This window comes from Nerophis ophidion, linkage group LG10, assembly GCF_033978795.1.
Source record: "Nerophis ophidion isolate RoL-2023_Sa linkage group LG10, RoL_Noph_v1.0, whole genome shotgun sequence".
Taxonomy (NCBI): Eukaryota; Metazoa; Chordata; class Actinopteri; order Syngnathiformes; family Syngnathidae; genus Nerophis; species Nerophis ophidion.
In genome coordinates, this window is record NC_084620.1 from 45,044,819 (window position 1) to 45,062,187 (window position 17,369).

General features: G+C 38.0%; 2 protein-coding genes and 1 non-coding gene across 3 annotated transcripts; 1 reads left to right on the plus strand and 2 right to left on the minus strand.

Moving 5' to 3' along the window:
• Window positions 1-1,517: 1,517 nt before the first annotated feature.
• trnas-uga (transfer RNA serine (anticodon UGA)) lies at window positions 1,518-1,599 on the minus strand. The gene has a single exon. It is a non-coding gene; the product is annotated as a tRNA-Ser (tRNA).
• Window positions 1,600-4,284: 2,685 nt separating this feature from the next.
• On the minus strand, window positions 4,285-8,480 carry LOC133560881 (uncharacterized). The gene is made up of 2 exons (XM_061913895.1): window positions 6,920-8,480; window positions 4,285-5,663 (listed from the first exon to the last, which is right to left on the minus strand). Exons 1-2 carry the CDS (start codon window positions 8,168-8,170, stop codon window positions 5,634-5,636), a joined length of 1,281 nt encoding a protein of 426 aa, XP_061769879.1. The 5' UTR covers window positions 8,171-8,480; the 3' UTR covers window positions 4,285-5,633.
• A 1,215-nt stretch (window positions 8,481-9,695) lies between these two features.
• On the plus strand, window positions 9,696-17,285 carry LOC133560883 (uncharacterized). The gene is made up of 2 exons (XM_061913897.1): window positions 9,696-10,572; window positions 10,683-17,285. Exons 1-2 carry the CDS (start codon window positions 9,696-9,698, stop codon window positions 10,709-10,711), a joined length of 906 nt encoding a protein of 301 aa, XP_061769881.1. The 3' UTR covers window positions 10,712-17,285.
• The last annotated feature ends 84 nt before the right edge of the window (window positions 17,286-17,369 follow it).

A 17,369-nucleotide genomic window follows, 5' to 3' on the forward strand; every position in this document is an offset into this window, starting at 1 on the left:
TCTGTATTAATCATGACCCCGGAAGTAAATGGGGGCGGGGGGGTTAAGGTTTTTGTAGGGGGAAGAAATTTGGCGTGACAGAGCCCTCACCCTTGTGACCTCATCGTCTGCGACTTCCGGTACAGGCAAGGCTTTTTTATCAGCACCAAAAGTTGCAAACTTTATCGTGGATGTTCTCTACTAAATCCTTTCAGCAAAAATATGGCAATATCGCGAAATGATCAAGAATGACACATAGAATGGACCTGCTATCCCCGTTTGAATAAGAAAATCTCATTTCAGTAGGCCTTCCACTCTTTAAAATATAAAATGTAAAAACGATGAACCCCTGAAAATAATGACCCCAAATTTTATAAACTAAACATAACATCAAAAACTGAAACAATACATGTTAAAATTGAAGTAACACACTCATAATTTGAATAATTCAAAACAAACATATTTTAAGGCCTACTGAAATGAGATTTTCTTATTTAAACGGGGATAGCAAGTCCATTCTTTGTGTCATACTTGATCATTTCACGATATTGCCATATTTTTTCTGAAAGGATTTAGTAGAGAACATCCACGATAAAGTTCGCAACTTTCGGTGCTAAGAGAAAAGCCCTGCCTCTACCGGAAGTCGCAGACAATGACGTCACATGTTGGTGGCTCCTCACGTCCTCACATTGTTTTCTCGGACCGGGAAAACGACAATTACCCCATTAATTTGAGCGAGGATGAAAGATTTGTGTTTGAGGATATTGATAGCGACGGACTAGAAAAAAAAAAAAAACGCGATTGGATTGGGACGGATTCCGATGTTTTTAGACACATTTACTAGGATAATTCTGGAAAATCCCTTATCTTTCTATTGTGTTGCTAGTGTTTTAGTGAGTTTAATAGTACCTGATAGTCGGAAGGGTGAATCCACGGGTGTCTTGACACGCCGTCTCAGGGGAGTCGACGGCAGCTTTTCTCCGGTAAGAACTGACTTTTTAACCACAATTTTCTCACCGAAACCTGCTGGTTGACATTTGGTAGAGATCCATGTCCGCTTGACCGCGCTCTGATCCATAGGAAAGTTTCACCTCCAGGAATTTTAAACAAGGAATCACCGTGTGTTTGTGTGGCTAAAGGCTAAAGCTTCCCAACTCCATCTTTCTACTGTGACTTCTCCAATATTAATTGAACAAATTGCAAAAGATTCAGCAACACAGATGTCAAAAATATAGTGTAATTATGCCGTTAAAGCAGACGACTTTTAGCTGTGTGACGTTTTGCGTACACGTCATCATTACACGACGTTTCCAAGACGAAACTCACGGGAAATATAAAATTGTAATTCAGTAAACTAAAAAAGCCGTATTGGCATGTGTTGCAGTGTTAATATTTCATCATTGATATTTAAAATATCAGACTGCGTGGTGGGTAGTAGTGGGTTTCAGTAGGCCTTTAAGGTCAATAAACTGAACATTAACAACACAAAAATCTATTTTTTTAGCTTGAAATCTTACCAATATTCATAAACTAAAATACGCTGCGAGCAGGGTTCGAACCTGCGCGGGAAGATCCCATTGGATTTCAAGTCCAACGCCTTAACCACTCGGCCATCGCAGCGACTGTGTAACACTGGAGCAGTAAGGTATTTTCTCTACCTTAAAATACCCGGTTGGCGTAAATCCACGTTTAACTGTCGCGGTAAATTTAACTGTCATGTTAAATTTCATCCGTAAGTCACGGACGGAGTAATGGGTTCAACATTAGGGTGAGACACACGAACGCACACCATTTCCCGTGCTCAGTGCTTGTATTCAGTCACGTGACTTCTTCCCGGAAATGCAAAACGGTAGCCGGTTGTTGTGCGCATACTCCGCATTGACATCGTCACAGCGACGCCATCTTAAAGCAGTCAACATCCCCATCTAGTGACAAGATCGATGAAGTGTCAGCACATTCAATTCCATCATAACTTTCTAACTTTCTCAATACTTAACAGATTTTCCCACAGTTTTTTTTTCATTTAAACTTCGTACATGTTGGCATAGCAACATGATGTTGCTATGATACAGTGCAAATGAACTGTCGTATTTGCGGTGATGGGCAAGCTTCTTGGAAAATGTATTAAGCTAAGCTACAGTTCCTCGAGTCGCAATTGAATAGAATAGAGTTTTATTGTCATTATTACGGTGAACAGGTTTAAAGAACAACGAAATTGGAGCGGATCCCCTAAGGTGCATATAAGTTAGTAATATAAATAGTAAAAAAGTAGTAAAAAAAAAAAGTAGTAAAAAAAAAAAGATTAAAAAAAGATTTAAAAAAAAAAATATTTCTATATGTATATGTATATATCCACAGTGTGGTTATATATATATATATATATATATATATATATATATATATATATATATATATATATATATATATATATATATATATATATATATATATATATATATATATATATATATATATATATATATATATATATATATATATATATATATATATATATATATATGTATATATAGATCAGGGGTCACCAACGTGGTGCCCGCAGGCACCAGGTAGCCCGTAAGGACCAGATGAGTCGTCCGCAGGCCTGTTCTAAAAAATAGCTCAAATAGCAGCATTCACCAGTGAGCTGCCTCTATTTATTTAAATTTTATTTATTTACTAGCAAGCTGGTTTCGCTTTGCTCAATATTTTTAATTCTAAGAGAGACAAAACTCAAATAGAATTTGAAAATCCAAGAAAATATTTTAAAGACTTGGTCTTCCCTTGTTAAATAAATTCATTATTTTTTTACTTTGCTTCTTATAATTTTCAGAAAGACAATTTTAGAGAAAAAATACGACCTTAAAAATTATTTTGGATTTTTAAACACATATACCTTTTTACCTTTTATATTCCTTTCTTTTCTTTCCTGAAAATGTAAATCAATATTCAAGTAATTAATTTTTTTATTGTAAAAAATAATAAATACATTTTAATTTAATTCTTCATTTTAGCTTCTGTTTTTTTTTTTTGACGAAGAATATTTGTGAAATATTTCTTCAAACTTATTATGATTAAAATTCAAAAAAAATATTCTGGCAAATCTAGAAAATCCGTAGAATCAAATTTAAATCCTATTTCAAAGTCTTTTGAATTTCTTAAAAAAAATGTTGTTCTGGAAAATCTAGAAGAAATAATGATTTGTCTTTGTTAGAAATATAGCTTGGTCCAATTTGTTATATATTCTAACAAAGTGCAGATTGGATTTTAACCTATTTAAAACCTCTTATCAAAATTCTAAAATTAATCTTAATCAGGAAAAATTACTAATGATGTTCCATAAATTATAAATTTTTTTCAAAAAGATTCGAATTAGCTAGTTTTTCTTGTCTTTTTTTCGGTTGAATTTTGATTTTTAAAGAGTCGAAATTGAAGATAAAATATGTTTCAAAATTTAATTTTCATTTTTTCCCCTGTTTTCTCTTCTTTTAAACCGTTCGATTAAGTGTTTTTTTTCATCATTTATTCTCTACAAAAACCTTTGATAAAAGGAAAAAAAAATGTACGACTGAATGACAGACAGAAATACCATTTTTTATATATCTATATATATATATATAGATTTATTTATTGAAGGTAAATTTAGCAAATTGGCTATTTCTGGCAATTTATTTAAGTGTGTATCAATCAGTACCCGAAAAGTAACTCTTGGTTTCAAAAAGGTTGGTGACCCCTGCTTTTTTGATAAATATCATAGGCCGTATAGGCAAATGCTAAGGGGGCGCCACGCCAGTGCCGCAAAATGTTGGAGAAAAAAAAAAAAAGTTGGTAATTATTTCTAAATACAAAAAAAATAATTCCACGTTAATTAAAATGCAAAGTAAAGCCTATTTAATAGAAATATTAATTGTTACAACATTACTATCCGCCATTCCCTCCCCCCGCATGGTGCACCCCCTCCCTTCCCGTATCATGACTCTTTTTGGACGTCACCACAACAAAAAATCAACACAAAATGTCAAAACGCCCCAAACTGTCAGGTGCCCAGGGAATTAAAAAGAGAAAAGAAGAGGAGGAGAAACGGGTAAAAAGACAAAGTTAGGTAACGTTAGCCTACATGAAATTATGTGTCTGTTACAGAATGTGTCGATACCAGGTATCGATACCGATCCAATACCGGCCAGTATAGCCGATACCAATACCGATACCGGAAGCGTCGTTATCTGATGGGGGACTTCGGGGTATCGATACTTTTAAAAAACATGTTGGGTTTCTTCTTTCTTCACTCATCTTCAATGAATACTCAAGTTGAATATAAAAGAAAGATGATGGTTTATTTTAAGGATGGTTCAGTACAATGCCTCACAGCACCGGGAAACAAAACATCGGTAACTGTGGAAAATAGAACACAACTTCATCGCGCTTCTTTCTGTGAGTCTCTCATATTCTCTCGCGCGAAGTGAACCGGAAGAGATCACGTGATAATAACACAGGCGAGCCTGCACTACCTTATATAACCTGTTGGAGGCGCAAAACAACAACAGCAAGCCTCTCTCTTGATACACAGAAACAGCATTAATAACAATGAGATCACATTTACTCAACACCCCCCCCTTGATCTCATGACCATGAAACAGTGAAACACATTAGTTTCCAAAAAAGAATAATTTGAATTTGTCAATCTTGGCTCTTGTAGTAGGTTTTGTTAAGATGTCTGCAACCATGTCTTCTGTAGGACAGTAGACCAATTAAATTTTCCCTTCAGTGAGTGCCTCACGAATGAAATGATATTTGACATCAATATGTTGGACCTCTGTCTATTAACTGGATTTTTGTTCAGTTCTACTTTCTGTTCAGGAGTGCTTCTAGGTTTGCATTCTGACATGCCAAACCTTTCAAGCATCTTTTGTATGTACATCTTTTGATCCATCTTGATTTCATTCTGTTTCTGTTCAAAATGAATACCCAAGAAATAAGATATCTTACCGAGGTCTTTCATGTTGAATTTGGCTTTCATTATGTTTTTGAATTGCTCAAGTGCTTCTTTGCTACTTGCAGCAATGATCAGGTCGTCCACCCAGATGATGACAATGACTGTTTCATTTTCTGTTTGTTTTCGGTAGACACAATGAGCAGATAGGTTTCTTTTGAAATTGTTTTGCTCTAAATGGTCATTTAGAAGTTTGTACCAATTTCTTCCTGATTGTTTTAGGCCATAGATTGATTTCTTCAATTTAAATACTAGTTTTTCACCTGTGTCCGATGTTTTCTGAAAACCTTCTGGTTGATCTAGGTATATCTCTTCATCAATGGGGGCATGTAAATATGCCGTTTTCACATCCATCTGGTGGACAGTGAGGTCATTTTGAACAGCTATTTGCATCAATGCACGCACAGAAGTAATGTCTGCAGTTGGTGCAAATGTTTCTTGATAATCTATACCTTCAGTTTGACTGTATCCTTTGGCAACATATCTAGCTTTGAAAAGCTGTCCTTTCTCTGTGTTTTCTTTGAGGGCATAAACCCACTTTCCGCCTATTGCATTTTTCCCTTTTGGTAATGTTGTTAGTTCAAATGTGTCATTTTCTTTGAGAGATGCCAATTCGTCTTTCATGGCTTTTTCCCAGCTGGCTGCCTCTGATGACATCAGGGTGTCTTTATACGTCTGTGGGACTCCACACACTGCCCTGCAACAGTGATCAATAATGTCATGGCTTTCATTGATATCATCAATATTTGTTACATATTCCTCTAAGTATTTTGGAGGAACAATTCTCTCTCTCTTTGGGTAACGACCTCTTTGTTCTATCCTAGTCTCTATGTTAGTTGTGGCATCATCTAACACCACGTCTTCCTCTACTTCGAGAGTTTGTGTTTGGTTGTCAACATCATTTTGAGGTACAGTTTGACTTTCGATGCTCACTGATTTTTCTGACACAGTGTCAGGTAATTTGGTTTCATTGCTTTCGCAATCTGGGATGTCCAAGTCATATGCATTTGTTTGTGTGTCTTTTTCTGCAGTGTTCTTTTTGGTGAATTTTACCAGTCTGTGTTTTGACACTTTTCTTGACTGTGGATCATAGACCAAGTATGCTGGACTAATTTTACTATAGCCCACAAATACTCCTTTCTCACACCTTGGTTCAGGTTTCTTGTGAGTGTGAGTGTATGCGTAACACTCCGAGCCAAACACCCACATTTTTGAAATGTTGGGCTTCTTTCCAGTTAGCATGAAATATGGTGTGTTCTTTGTTCTGTCATTGTAACATCTGTTCCGAATGTGAGCGGCACTTTGAACAGCATAAGGCCATAATGTTTTTGGTAACTCTTTTTCTAATAGCATACACCTTGCCATTTCAAACAGTGTTCGCCACTGTCTTTCAGCTGTACCGTTTTGATGAGGAGAATAAGGTGACGAAGTTTCATGTCTGATACTTTTCTCTCTCAAAAGTGTTTGAAAATCGTTTCCAGTGAACTCAGTTCCATTATCTGAGCGTATACATTTTACGTTGCCATATGGGGAAACGTCTGCAATGAACTTCTCCGTCGCAAGGGAAGTTTCACTCTTATTCTTCAAGAAGTAAACAAATACTGCTCCTGAATAATCATCAGTAAATGAGACTGAATATTTATGCCCATCTAATCCAATTGGGTCAAAGGGGCCGCCCAAGTCAGTGTGCACCAGCTCTAGGGGTGCACTAGCTTTGACATCAGGTAATTTGTTCCTAGTGTTAGTGAATTTTCCTTGTGTACAAATGTCACATTCTATCTTTGTATCTCCTGTAACTGTCATGCCTGTCACAACATTTTGAAGCTTCAACACATCATTCACATTGCAGTGCCCCAAGATCTCGTGCCATGTTTTCACATTACAACATAGATTCACTTTGTCTTTTGACATCATGTCATGCACAGAGTCATCGTATGGTTTTTGATGGTTTACCGTTTTGAGGTAGTACAGTCTCTCGTGTACTTCTAACTTGAAGGTGTTTCCTTCTTTTGTGATGAGCCGGTTTTGTCCTTCTTCGAAGATCACTTGAGCTCCATCAGTCGTGGCTGCTTTCACCGACATGAAGTCTTGTGGGTAGATAGGGATGAACAAGGCGTTCTTCAGTGTGACGGGGACACTTTTACCTTCCGTGTTGCGTAGAAGAACCACTGCATCGCCTCTCTTCAGAGCCACGTTGTTCTTCCTTGTTCCATCAGCCAACTCCATGTAGTGTTTGTTTGGGTTAAAAGTCTCATCAAATCGTGTAAATTTGCTCTTCTCAGTGATTATGTGTGACGTCGCCCCACAGTCCACCATCAGTCCATTTTGTTTGATGCCGTCTGGAAGCACCAAATGACTGGCTTGGAACACAAAGGAGGTGCCACTTTCCTTTGAATCTTCTTCTTTCTCCATAGTTTGTTTAGCAGAGTCAGGCTTGGTTTTTCTTCTGCACGTCTCGTCTGTATGTGTTGTGCTTCTGTGATAGTTGCACCACTTTGGTGTTGTTTTGTGGGGACAATTTCTCGCAAAATGTCCACGATTCCCACATCCATAACAGGTTGCTGACGCTATGTCCACTTTCATTACGTTGTCTGAATTTGGTTTGTGTTCAAATTTCTCTGTCTCTTCGTAGCTTCGTAGTTTGCTCTTAAACTCCACAAAAGTCACTTCATCGTTGCTCTGTGTCATGTGAATGACGAATGGTTTGTATGGTTCCGGTAGGCCCCGCAGAACCATAGCAAAGCTCAACTCATCGCTTATTACTTGCTTTGTATTTCTTAAAGAAGTCACAATCTTTTCGGCTCTAATGATGTAGTCTGTAATAGTTTCTTCTGAGTTTTTCTTCAGGGAACACAATTCGTTGTACAGGGAAATAATTATTGGCTTACCATCACTGGCATAATGGCGCCGTAAAATTTGTAGTGCTTTGCGACCATCGTCAGCAGCATCTCTCATCACCAACGAGAGACTTTTGTCGTCGAGGAACTGGATTAGCTCTGCAAAACATTCTGCATTCTTCTCTGGGTCTACTTCACCAGAGAAAAGTATTGTGTCCTTTAAACCTTCAAGTTTCATGCGACCAAGAAATTTTACTTCCCAAAGTTCGTAGTTGTCCTCGTCTCCATCGAAGACCAGGCGCTGCCATCTTCCTCCCGTTGCATGTCTGGGCCCATAACCTGTTGGGTTTCTTCTTTCTTCACTCATCTTCAATGAATACTCAAGTTGAATATAAAAGAAAGATGATGGTTTATTTTAAGGATGGTTCAGTACAATGCCTCACAGCACCGGGAAACAAAACATCGGTAACTGTGGAAAATAGAACACAACTTCATCGCGCTTCTTTCTGTGAGTCTCTCATATTCTCTCGCGCGAAGTGAACCGGAAGAGATCACGTGATGATAACACAGGCGAGCCTGCACTACCTTATATAACCTGTTGAAGGCGCAAAACAACAACAGCAAGCCTCTCTCTTGATACACAGAAACAGCATTAATAACAATGAGATCACATTTACTCAACAAAACAAATTTGTACTTTTGCCTTTATTAATTGATTATGATAATAAAACAACACAGGACTTGTCTAACATCATATTCATGAATTAAACACCAGTACAACTTTATTTTCAATAGATAATGCAGGCTCAGGTCCCTCCCCGTTCAGTGTCACAGAGGACTGGGCTGTCTGTTCACTTGTAATGATCTGTTGATTGTGTTCATATTTATGTTATTTGCTCAGGCGACCCTTGTACACAAACACTAAGACATCAGTGAGTCTTGTAAACCCACCAAAAGACACAGTCGCGGCTGAACTCAAATGCACTGAGAAAAGAACGAATCATTTCATTAAGTGATTCAGTTCGTTCACTCAAATGATTCGTTCGAATGAACAAATCGTTCGCGAACGACCCATTATTAGGGAGGAGGGTAGAGTGGTGAGGAGCGCTGCGCTGCGCTCACATTTTTTTTTTAATCGGAGTGATTTGCTTAATTTGGTGAAGTATCGATACTATCACGCCAGTATCGATACGATACCGATACACACCAAGTGTCGATACTATCGATACGCCCAGCCCTAGAATGTGATAGTGTTAAGATTGTATATATCCACGCTCTTACTCAGTGACTGTTATAGAGGTAGGATGTTGTAGCGCATGTTATCCCCTTGAGGGCGCTCTGGTACTGTGTAGTGTTTAACACAGAAGCAGTTGTGTGTTCAACAGAAGAAGAGAATAAAAGTCTCCTCGGTGAGAGGACGTTGATGTTCAAGACTCGTTGAAAGTGTCGTTCATGTGCACGCATAAAGAACTCTGTTAAGCTCAAACACCTTAACAGGTTATGGGCCCAGCAACCCCAGGAACGCCAGGAACTGCAGCAACCCCAGGAACGCCAGGAACTGCAGCAACCCCAGGAACTGCAGCAACCCCAGGAACGCCAGGAACTGCAGCAACCCCAGGAACCGCAGTGATTCCAGCCAACGCAAGCAAACAAGGCAAGGTAGCGTTGAGTCGACGCACGGACACAGAAGCCAAGGAAGTTTGCAGGTGTGGACTTGAGCTAACAGAGAACTACTTGACCAAAGATAAAGGTAATGCAAACGTGAAGTATTACACGGAGCATTAAAGGGACTTTAGCCAATGAAGTAGCGTGTACTCTCGAAGAAGAGTACACGCGGCAAAGTTTGAGCTAATTAGCATAGCACAGTGCTAAAGTGTGGCGCTTAAACAAAAATGGCGGCTCGTACTACTGGAGCAGTATCCCCGCAACTGTACTTCGATGGATCCGAAAGCAAGTATGGCCTTTGGGAAGCAAGGTTTTTGGGACACTTACATATTTTAAAGTTGAAAGACACGGTTCTAAATGAACCAGTTGGAGAAGAGCAAGCAGCAGCGGACAGAATAAAGAATCCAGACTGCTATGCAGAGCTCATAAGGTTGATCGATGATAAAAGCCTGTCTTTAATTAGACATGATGCTACATACGATGGAAGGAAAGCACTGAAAATGCTGAGGGAGCACTACTCAGGAAAAAGCAAGCCACGAATAATCAACCTGTACACGTCCTTGACAAAACTACGGAAAGCAGATAAAGAGTCGACTACGGACTACATCATCAGAGCAGAAAACCTGATTACAGCACTTCGTGATGCCGGTGAGACTCTCAGTGATAGTTTGATCATAGCCATGATTCTTGGAGGACTTCCTGACGCTTACAAACCATTAACTGTACATGTAACACAAAACGAAGACAATGTGACATTTACAGATTTCAAAAGGAGATTATGTATTTACAAAGAGTCAGAGAAAATTAGTACTGCTGAGCCAACAGACAATGTGATGAAAATGTTCACAAAACAGGATAGAAATATCCAGAAGACGTACACCAGCAGCACTCAAAGTAGAAGTGGAGATGAAGATATGACATGTTTCAAATGTGGATTAAAAGGACACAGAGCAAGAAATTGTATCCGAAAAGTGTGGTGCAAGTTTTGTAAGAGCAACACACACCAAGAAACCATATGCAAAAAGAAAGATAAACGAGACAATGTCAGAAAGGTTACTGATGAACATTCCAGTGATTACCTCTTCAAAGCAGCACAAGGAGAAAGTGAGTCAGCACCCAAAATAAAGATGAAAGGCATTATGGTGGATGCAGGAGCGACATCCCACATTGTAAATGATGTGAATAACTTTACAAACTTTGACAACACTTTTCAGCCAGAGACTCATTCAGTGGAACTAGCTGATGGGACAAGATGCAGTGGAATGGCCCAAGGAAGAGGAACAGCTACGATACATCTAGTGGACAGCAATGGACGACAGCACAGGGCACAACTACAAAACGCTCTGTACATGCCCTCCTATCCCCACAACATCTTTTCAGTGGCGAGAGCAGCCGACGGAGGAGCAACCATAACTTTCAAGAAAGGACAGAGCCACATGATCACTAAAGATGGTAACAGATTTAAAATACACGAACATGAGAAGCTGTATTATCTACCAACTGTTGATGCGAATGATGATCAGTGTAAAGTTTGTCATGACGTACAAACATGGCACGAGATTCTAGGACACTGCAACTATGACGATGTAATCAAACTCCAAACTGTGGTCAAAGGTATGGTAATCAAGGGAAATGTTAAGCCGGATCAGATGTGTGACATATGTACAAAAGGCAAGTTTACCCAAACGAGAAATAGGGAGCTAGATGCTAAAGCAAATAAACAAACCCCTGGAGTTAATCCATACAGACCTAACAGGACCAATGAAAACTGAGAGCATAGAAGGACACAAATACGCACAATGTTTCACAGATGACTATTCAGGTGCTGTATTAGTATATTTCCTTAAGTCAAAAAGTTACTGCGACAGAAAAGTTCTTAGCAGATGTAGCACCCTTTGGAGATATAAAGTGTATACGTTCAGGAAACGGCACTGAGTTTACAAACAGAGTTCCAAATGTTACTAACAAAGAACAAAATAAAACATGAGACGTCAGCGCCTTATTTGCCACACCAAAATGGCACAACAGAGAGAGGATGGCGAACACTGTTTGACATGGCTAGATGCTTACTGATAGTGTGTTGTCCTGAAGTCAACTGTTAATATTATTTACGTAATTACATTATAATATTTTTGTATTACTTGATAATATTTTGTATTAGTAACTACAATGCTTTAATTTGGAGTTAAAGTTGTTTATATTTATTGTACTTTATAATCGGTAAACAGCAGTTAGATGATGTCACTTCCGCTAAATTACTTCCTGGGTTTTCACTCCGTTGTTGTACTTCCGCGTCAACCAACACCATTTCCGACGTGGGAGGCGGAACTACCAAACATTTGGAGTGAATTTGGCGGCGGCGAGAGTATCTAAATCTGTTTTGGCGGTTGAGCATAAGCTGTTTTGTGACTGGATCGAGATGGAAGGGGATAGTGACGGGATGTATGAGGATAGTATGGAAATGGATAGGACTAGAGGGGAGAGAGGAAAGAAGGGGAGAGGAGGGAGTGAAGGAAAGGCGAGTACTAAAAGAGTGCATGAAGACGATGAAGAGGTTGATAAGAGGAAAAGGGTTATGATGGATGAATATAAGATAATTTATACATTTAAATCAAACCAAGATATGAATGACATTAGTTTGATGACTCTGGTTAAGGGATTAAAGAAGGACATTGGAGAGGTGGAGATAGCGAAGGTGCTCAGGGACGGACGGCTGTTGATTAAATGCAAAAATGGAGAGCAAAAGAACAAAGCAATGCGATTGCAAAAACTGTGCAACAAAATAATAAAGGAAAAAATCGAAGTGGGAGAACGGAAGGGGGCAAGAGGAGTCGTGACAGGAATCCCAAGAGGAGAAAATTTAGATGATCTGAAAAGAGAAATAAAAGGAGGAACTGTCACTACGATGAAAAGATTGATGGCATTTAGGAACGGTGAAAAGACTGAGAGCGAATCCGTGCTAGTGCAATTTGCAGAGGAGGTCCTCCCAGAGAGAATCATGATTGGGTATCTAAGCTTCTATGTTAGAGCTTACGTGCCACCCCCAGTACGTTGTTTCAAGTGCCAACGCTATGGGCACATAGCTAGTGTGTGTAATGCTAAAATGAGATGTGGAAGGTGTGGAGGGGAGCATGAATATGGACAATGTGGAGAAAATGAACAGGTCAAGTGTTGTAATTGTGGCGGGAATCACACAGCAGCGTATGGGGGCTGCATCATAAGAAAACAGGCAACAGAAGTACAGCAAATCAGAGTTGAACGAAATATTACTTATGCAGAGGCAGTTAAAATAAGAAATCAAGAAAGTGCAGAACAGGACAGAAGTGAAAATAGTTCAAGAAATAAAAAACAAGAGGCAGCAAATACAGGAATTTCCATGGATAAACTAGTTGTATTCCTGGCTTATGTAATAAATTGTACAGAACAGGCTAGAAACAAGACTGAGAAAATCAAAATAATTGTCAAAGCAGCAGCAAAGTTTTTAAATTTAAAAGAATTATCCTGGGAACAGGTGCAAGGTGAGCTACAGAGAGTAGACGAGACCGAGTCATGTTACCACAATCCAACGCCATGTTAATTGTTCAGTGGAATGCCAGAAGTCTGATAGCAAACGGACAGGAATTAAAGGGATATATTAATAATATGAAAAATAAACCACATATAATATGTATTCAAGAAACATGGCTGAAGCCAAAATTAAACTTTATAATAAAAGGATATATAACGATACGTAAAGATAGGAATGATGGGCAAGGAGGAGGATGTGCCATATTTATTAAGGAAGATATGCATTATTCAATATTAAAAGTAAAACAAGAACTAGAGATAGTAGGAGTAGAAGTATGGAATAATAAAGAAAGATACAAAGTACTAAACTTCTATAATCCATGCAAGAAATTAGAAATTCACCAACTAGAAACAATAATGGAGCACTGGAGTGGCAATATTATTTGGTGTGGTGACTTTAATGCACATAGCACAATGTGGGGTGAAAGGGATGACTGGAATGGGGATACATTGGAAGCACTTTTGGAGGAAAAAGAACTGGTGTGTGTGAATGATGGGTCGGGAACAAGGTTAGATGTCGTCACGGGTAAAGAAACAGCAATAGATTTAACACTAGTGTCACAAGGGTTAGCAGGAAAGGTGGAGTGGGAAGTAAATAAATACAGCACAATGGGAAGTGATCACTATCCAATCGTCATTCACATAAACATAAATCATAGGACAGAAAGCACTAGGATAGAAGGAAGATGGAAGTATAATCATGGTGACTGGGAGAAATTTAGGGAAATTACCGACATAACTTTAAAGGAAGTAGATATAAATCAAGATATTGAACAATTAAATACAGATATTACAAAGTGCATAATAGAAGCAGCCGAACAGAGCATACCAAGGAATAGTATAGGGAGAAGAAGGAAGATAGTGCCGTGGTGGACACAAGAGTGCACAGATGCAATACAAGAACGGAATAGAGCATTTAGAATATTGAGAAGAACACATAATTTCCAAGACATGATCCAGTATAAAAGGCATCAAGCTAGAGTAAGGTATGTTATTAAAAAAACAAGAAAACACCATTGGAGAACTTTTTGTGAAACACTAAATAGAACTACTCCTTTAAGCCAAGTGTGGGGAATGATCAAGAGAATGTCAGGGCTCAGAAAAGAACATAAAAATCATGTGATGAAAGATGGAATGCGGAGTGTGGTAGGAAATAAAGAAAAAGCAGAACTTTTAGCAAAAACCTTTGTTAAAGTGCACAGTAATGATAATTTGAAAAATGTAGAAAAACAAAAGAGAGAAGAAACAATTAGTGTAAATATTGAGGAAATGAAGGAAGACAACGATAATAGTTTTATCAACACTGTGGATATGACATTTTCTTTGGATGAAATGGTTCGAATTTTAAAAAAAGTTAAAAATACGACGGCAGGGAAAGACCTGGTGAGTTATCAAATGATCAAAAATTTAGGTAGCATCGGCAAAGAAGTGGTCTTGAAATTATATAATAGGATATATGAAGAAGGAAAATTACCAGATGAGTGGAAAACAGCTGTAATAATTCCAATATGCAAGCCAGGGAAAGATCCGGAAGAGGCAGGAAATTATAGGCCGATTGCATTGACCTCAAATTTGGGCAAAGTAATGGAAAAAATGATTAATGAAAGATTAATATATTATTTAGAGTCAAAAGAAATTATAAAAAACTACCAAAGTGGTTTTCGCAAAGCAAGAAGCACAAATGACCCAGCAGTGCAGCTGGAAGAGGAAATTAGAAAGGGACAAATAAATAAAGAAAGTATAATTGCGGTATTTTTTGACATAGAGAAAGCGTATGATATGTTGTGGAAACAGGGGTTGCTGATGAAACTAAATAGGATTGGGATTAGAGGAAGAATGTACAGATGGATAAAAGACTTTTTAACAAGTAGAACATTATTAGTAAAGATAGAAAATGAATATAGTAGAGAATACAAAGTGGAAAATGGGACCCCACAAGGGAGTATAATAAGTCCAGTACTATTTTCCATCATGATAAATGAAGTTTTTAGTGAAGTGGAAGGGTTAGTGGAGGTGGCATTGTTTGCTGATGATGGAGTGATGTGGAAGAGAGGTAGAAATACAAATTATATAGAAAAGAAGATTCAAAAAGCGGTAAATAATGTTCAAGACTGGGGGACGGCTTGGGGTTTAAGATTCTCTGTTGGAAAGACAAAAGTCATACATTTTACGAAGAGGAAAATACAAAACAAGCTCCAAATAAAACTCTATGGAGAAAACATAGAAGAGGTACAAGTTTTTAAATATTTAGGAATATGGTTTGATAAAAATATTAACTGGTCAACCCACATCAGCAAGATAATGGAGAAAAGTAAAAAGGTGTTAAATATAATGAGGGCTTTGAGGGGTAAAGATTGGGGGGCTGATAGGTTAACATTGAAAACAATATATATCACTTTAATTCGGTCTGTTATCGACTACGGATGCATTATTTATCGATCTGCTTCAAAAACTCTACTTGAGAAAATAGACCGGATCCAGTCGCAGGCGTTAAGATTATGTTGTGGAGCTACTAAATCTACTCCAGTGGCAGCATTACAAGTAGAAATGAATGAAAAACCTTTGGACATGAGGAGAGATCAACTCTCAGCAGTTTATTGGGCAAACTTAAAAGGATCCAAGCAAGGACATCCAACCCGTCAAGTGCTAATAAATTGCCAAGAAAAAGGGAAGAAAAAAATGAATAGTTTTGGGTGGATAATAGGAGATATATGTAAAAAAACACAAATTGACAATATTAAAGTGAGCCCTACAGTACCAATTCCTGCAATACCACCGTGGATGTATGAAAACCCAAAGGTAGACATGCAGTTACTGAAGAATAGACATTTAAATAGTTACCAAATAGAACAACGGATTGAGGAAATGTTTTTTGATAATATTATGATATACACAGATGCATCAAAAACTATAAATAGTAAAGTAGGAGCTGCTGCAGTTATCCCACAGAGAAATATAGTGTTGAATAAAAGAATTAGTGATAAACTATCTGTTTTTACGGGGGAATTGGTAGCAATTTATATGGCAGTTAACTGGATAGAGGAAAACAAAGCTAGGAAAGTAGTCGTGTGCTCGGACTCCAGCAGTGCATTGACGAGCATAAAAAACATAACATCAGAAACAAGACTAGATATAGTTTATGAAATAGTTCAGGCAATCTACAGAATAAATAAAGCGGGAGGTGTGGTAACATTTCTCTGGGTTCCTGCTCATGTAGGAGTTGAGGGAAATGAGTTAGCTGATAGATACGCAAAACAAGCAACCACTAAAACAGAAGTAAACATGGAGATTAAGCACAGTAAAGAAGAAGTGAAGAGCATAATTAAGATAGAACACAATAAAAAGTGGCAGGATAATTGGAATAAGGAAACAAAAGGTAGAGAGTTTTACAAAGTCCAGAGGAAAGTAGGTGTAATGAGAGGAGGGGGTAGAAATAGGAAGGAAGAAGACATTATGACTAGAATGAGATTAGGGCATACATATCTAAATAGTTCACTAAAATTGATAGGCAAACATACTACAGGGCTGTGTGATTTTTGCCACCAGATAGAAAATGTTGACCATGTCTTAATACAATGTAGGAAATATAATAGAGAAAGAGAAATACTGGAAAATAAGTTAGCAAAAGAAAATATTAGGTTAGAAGTGGGAGATATATTAGGATTGCATTCAGAAAACATAGGATATAAAGCAATATACACATATTTAAAAAATACTGGGTTAAGTAAAAGAATATAGAGTAGGGATCCACCTCGGTCCACACTCCATTACAGTAGGTGGCGGTAATGCACACCAGAAGGTTGCTTGCCAACCGCCATAAAAACAAAAGAAGAAGAAGAAGAAATTACTTCCTGTTGGTTGACTTCCGGTATTTGTTCGAAAGCTAGAGATACATTTTGTGGTTTTCTGTAGTACTTTCTGTTGCCATCCTACACAAAGCGGCGAAGAAGCAATGCCGTAAGTCGTCTTTAATAAGTTAACAACATGTCAGACACGTTAAAAAAGTGTAATAGTGCCGATATGTTAAATATAATTGTCGAACTAGATACAATGTGTTCAAGTCATTTAGGCAGACGGGAGTCTCCCTCTGCTGGACATTTTCCGACAATACCGTTACATTTTTATATGTCATTGTAAACGAATATGTACAGAGGCAATAAGTGTGTTGTGTGTTGTGTCTCTTGTTCTTTTCAGTTTTTCACCATCTTGTCTATGAAGGAATTGTCAAAAGTAAATGGTCAAGCTTACAACGACGTTCTCTTCATTGACTCCGGTTTGGCTTGGTGTTGAGTTGGCGTTTTTACACGTCTCACGAGAACACTAAAGTGAAAAAG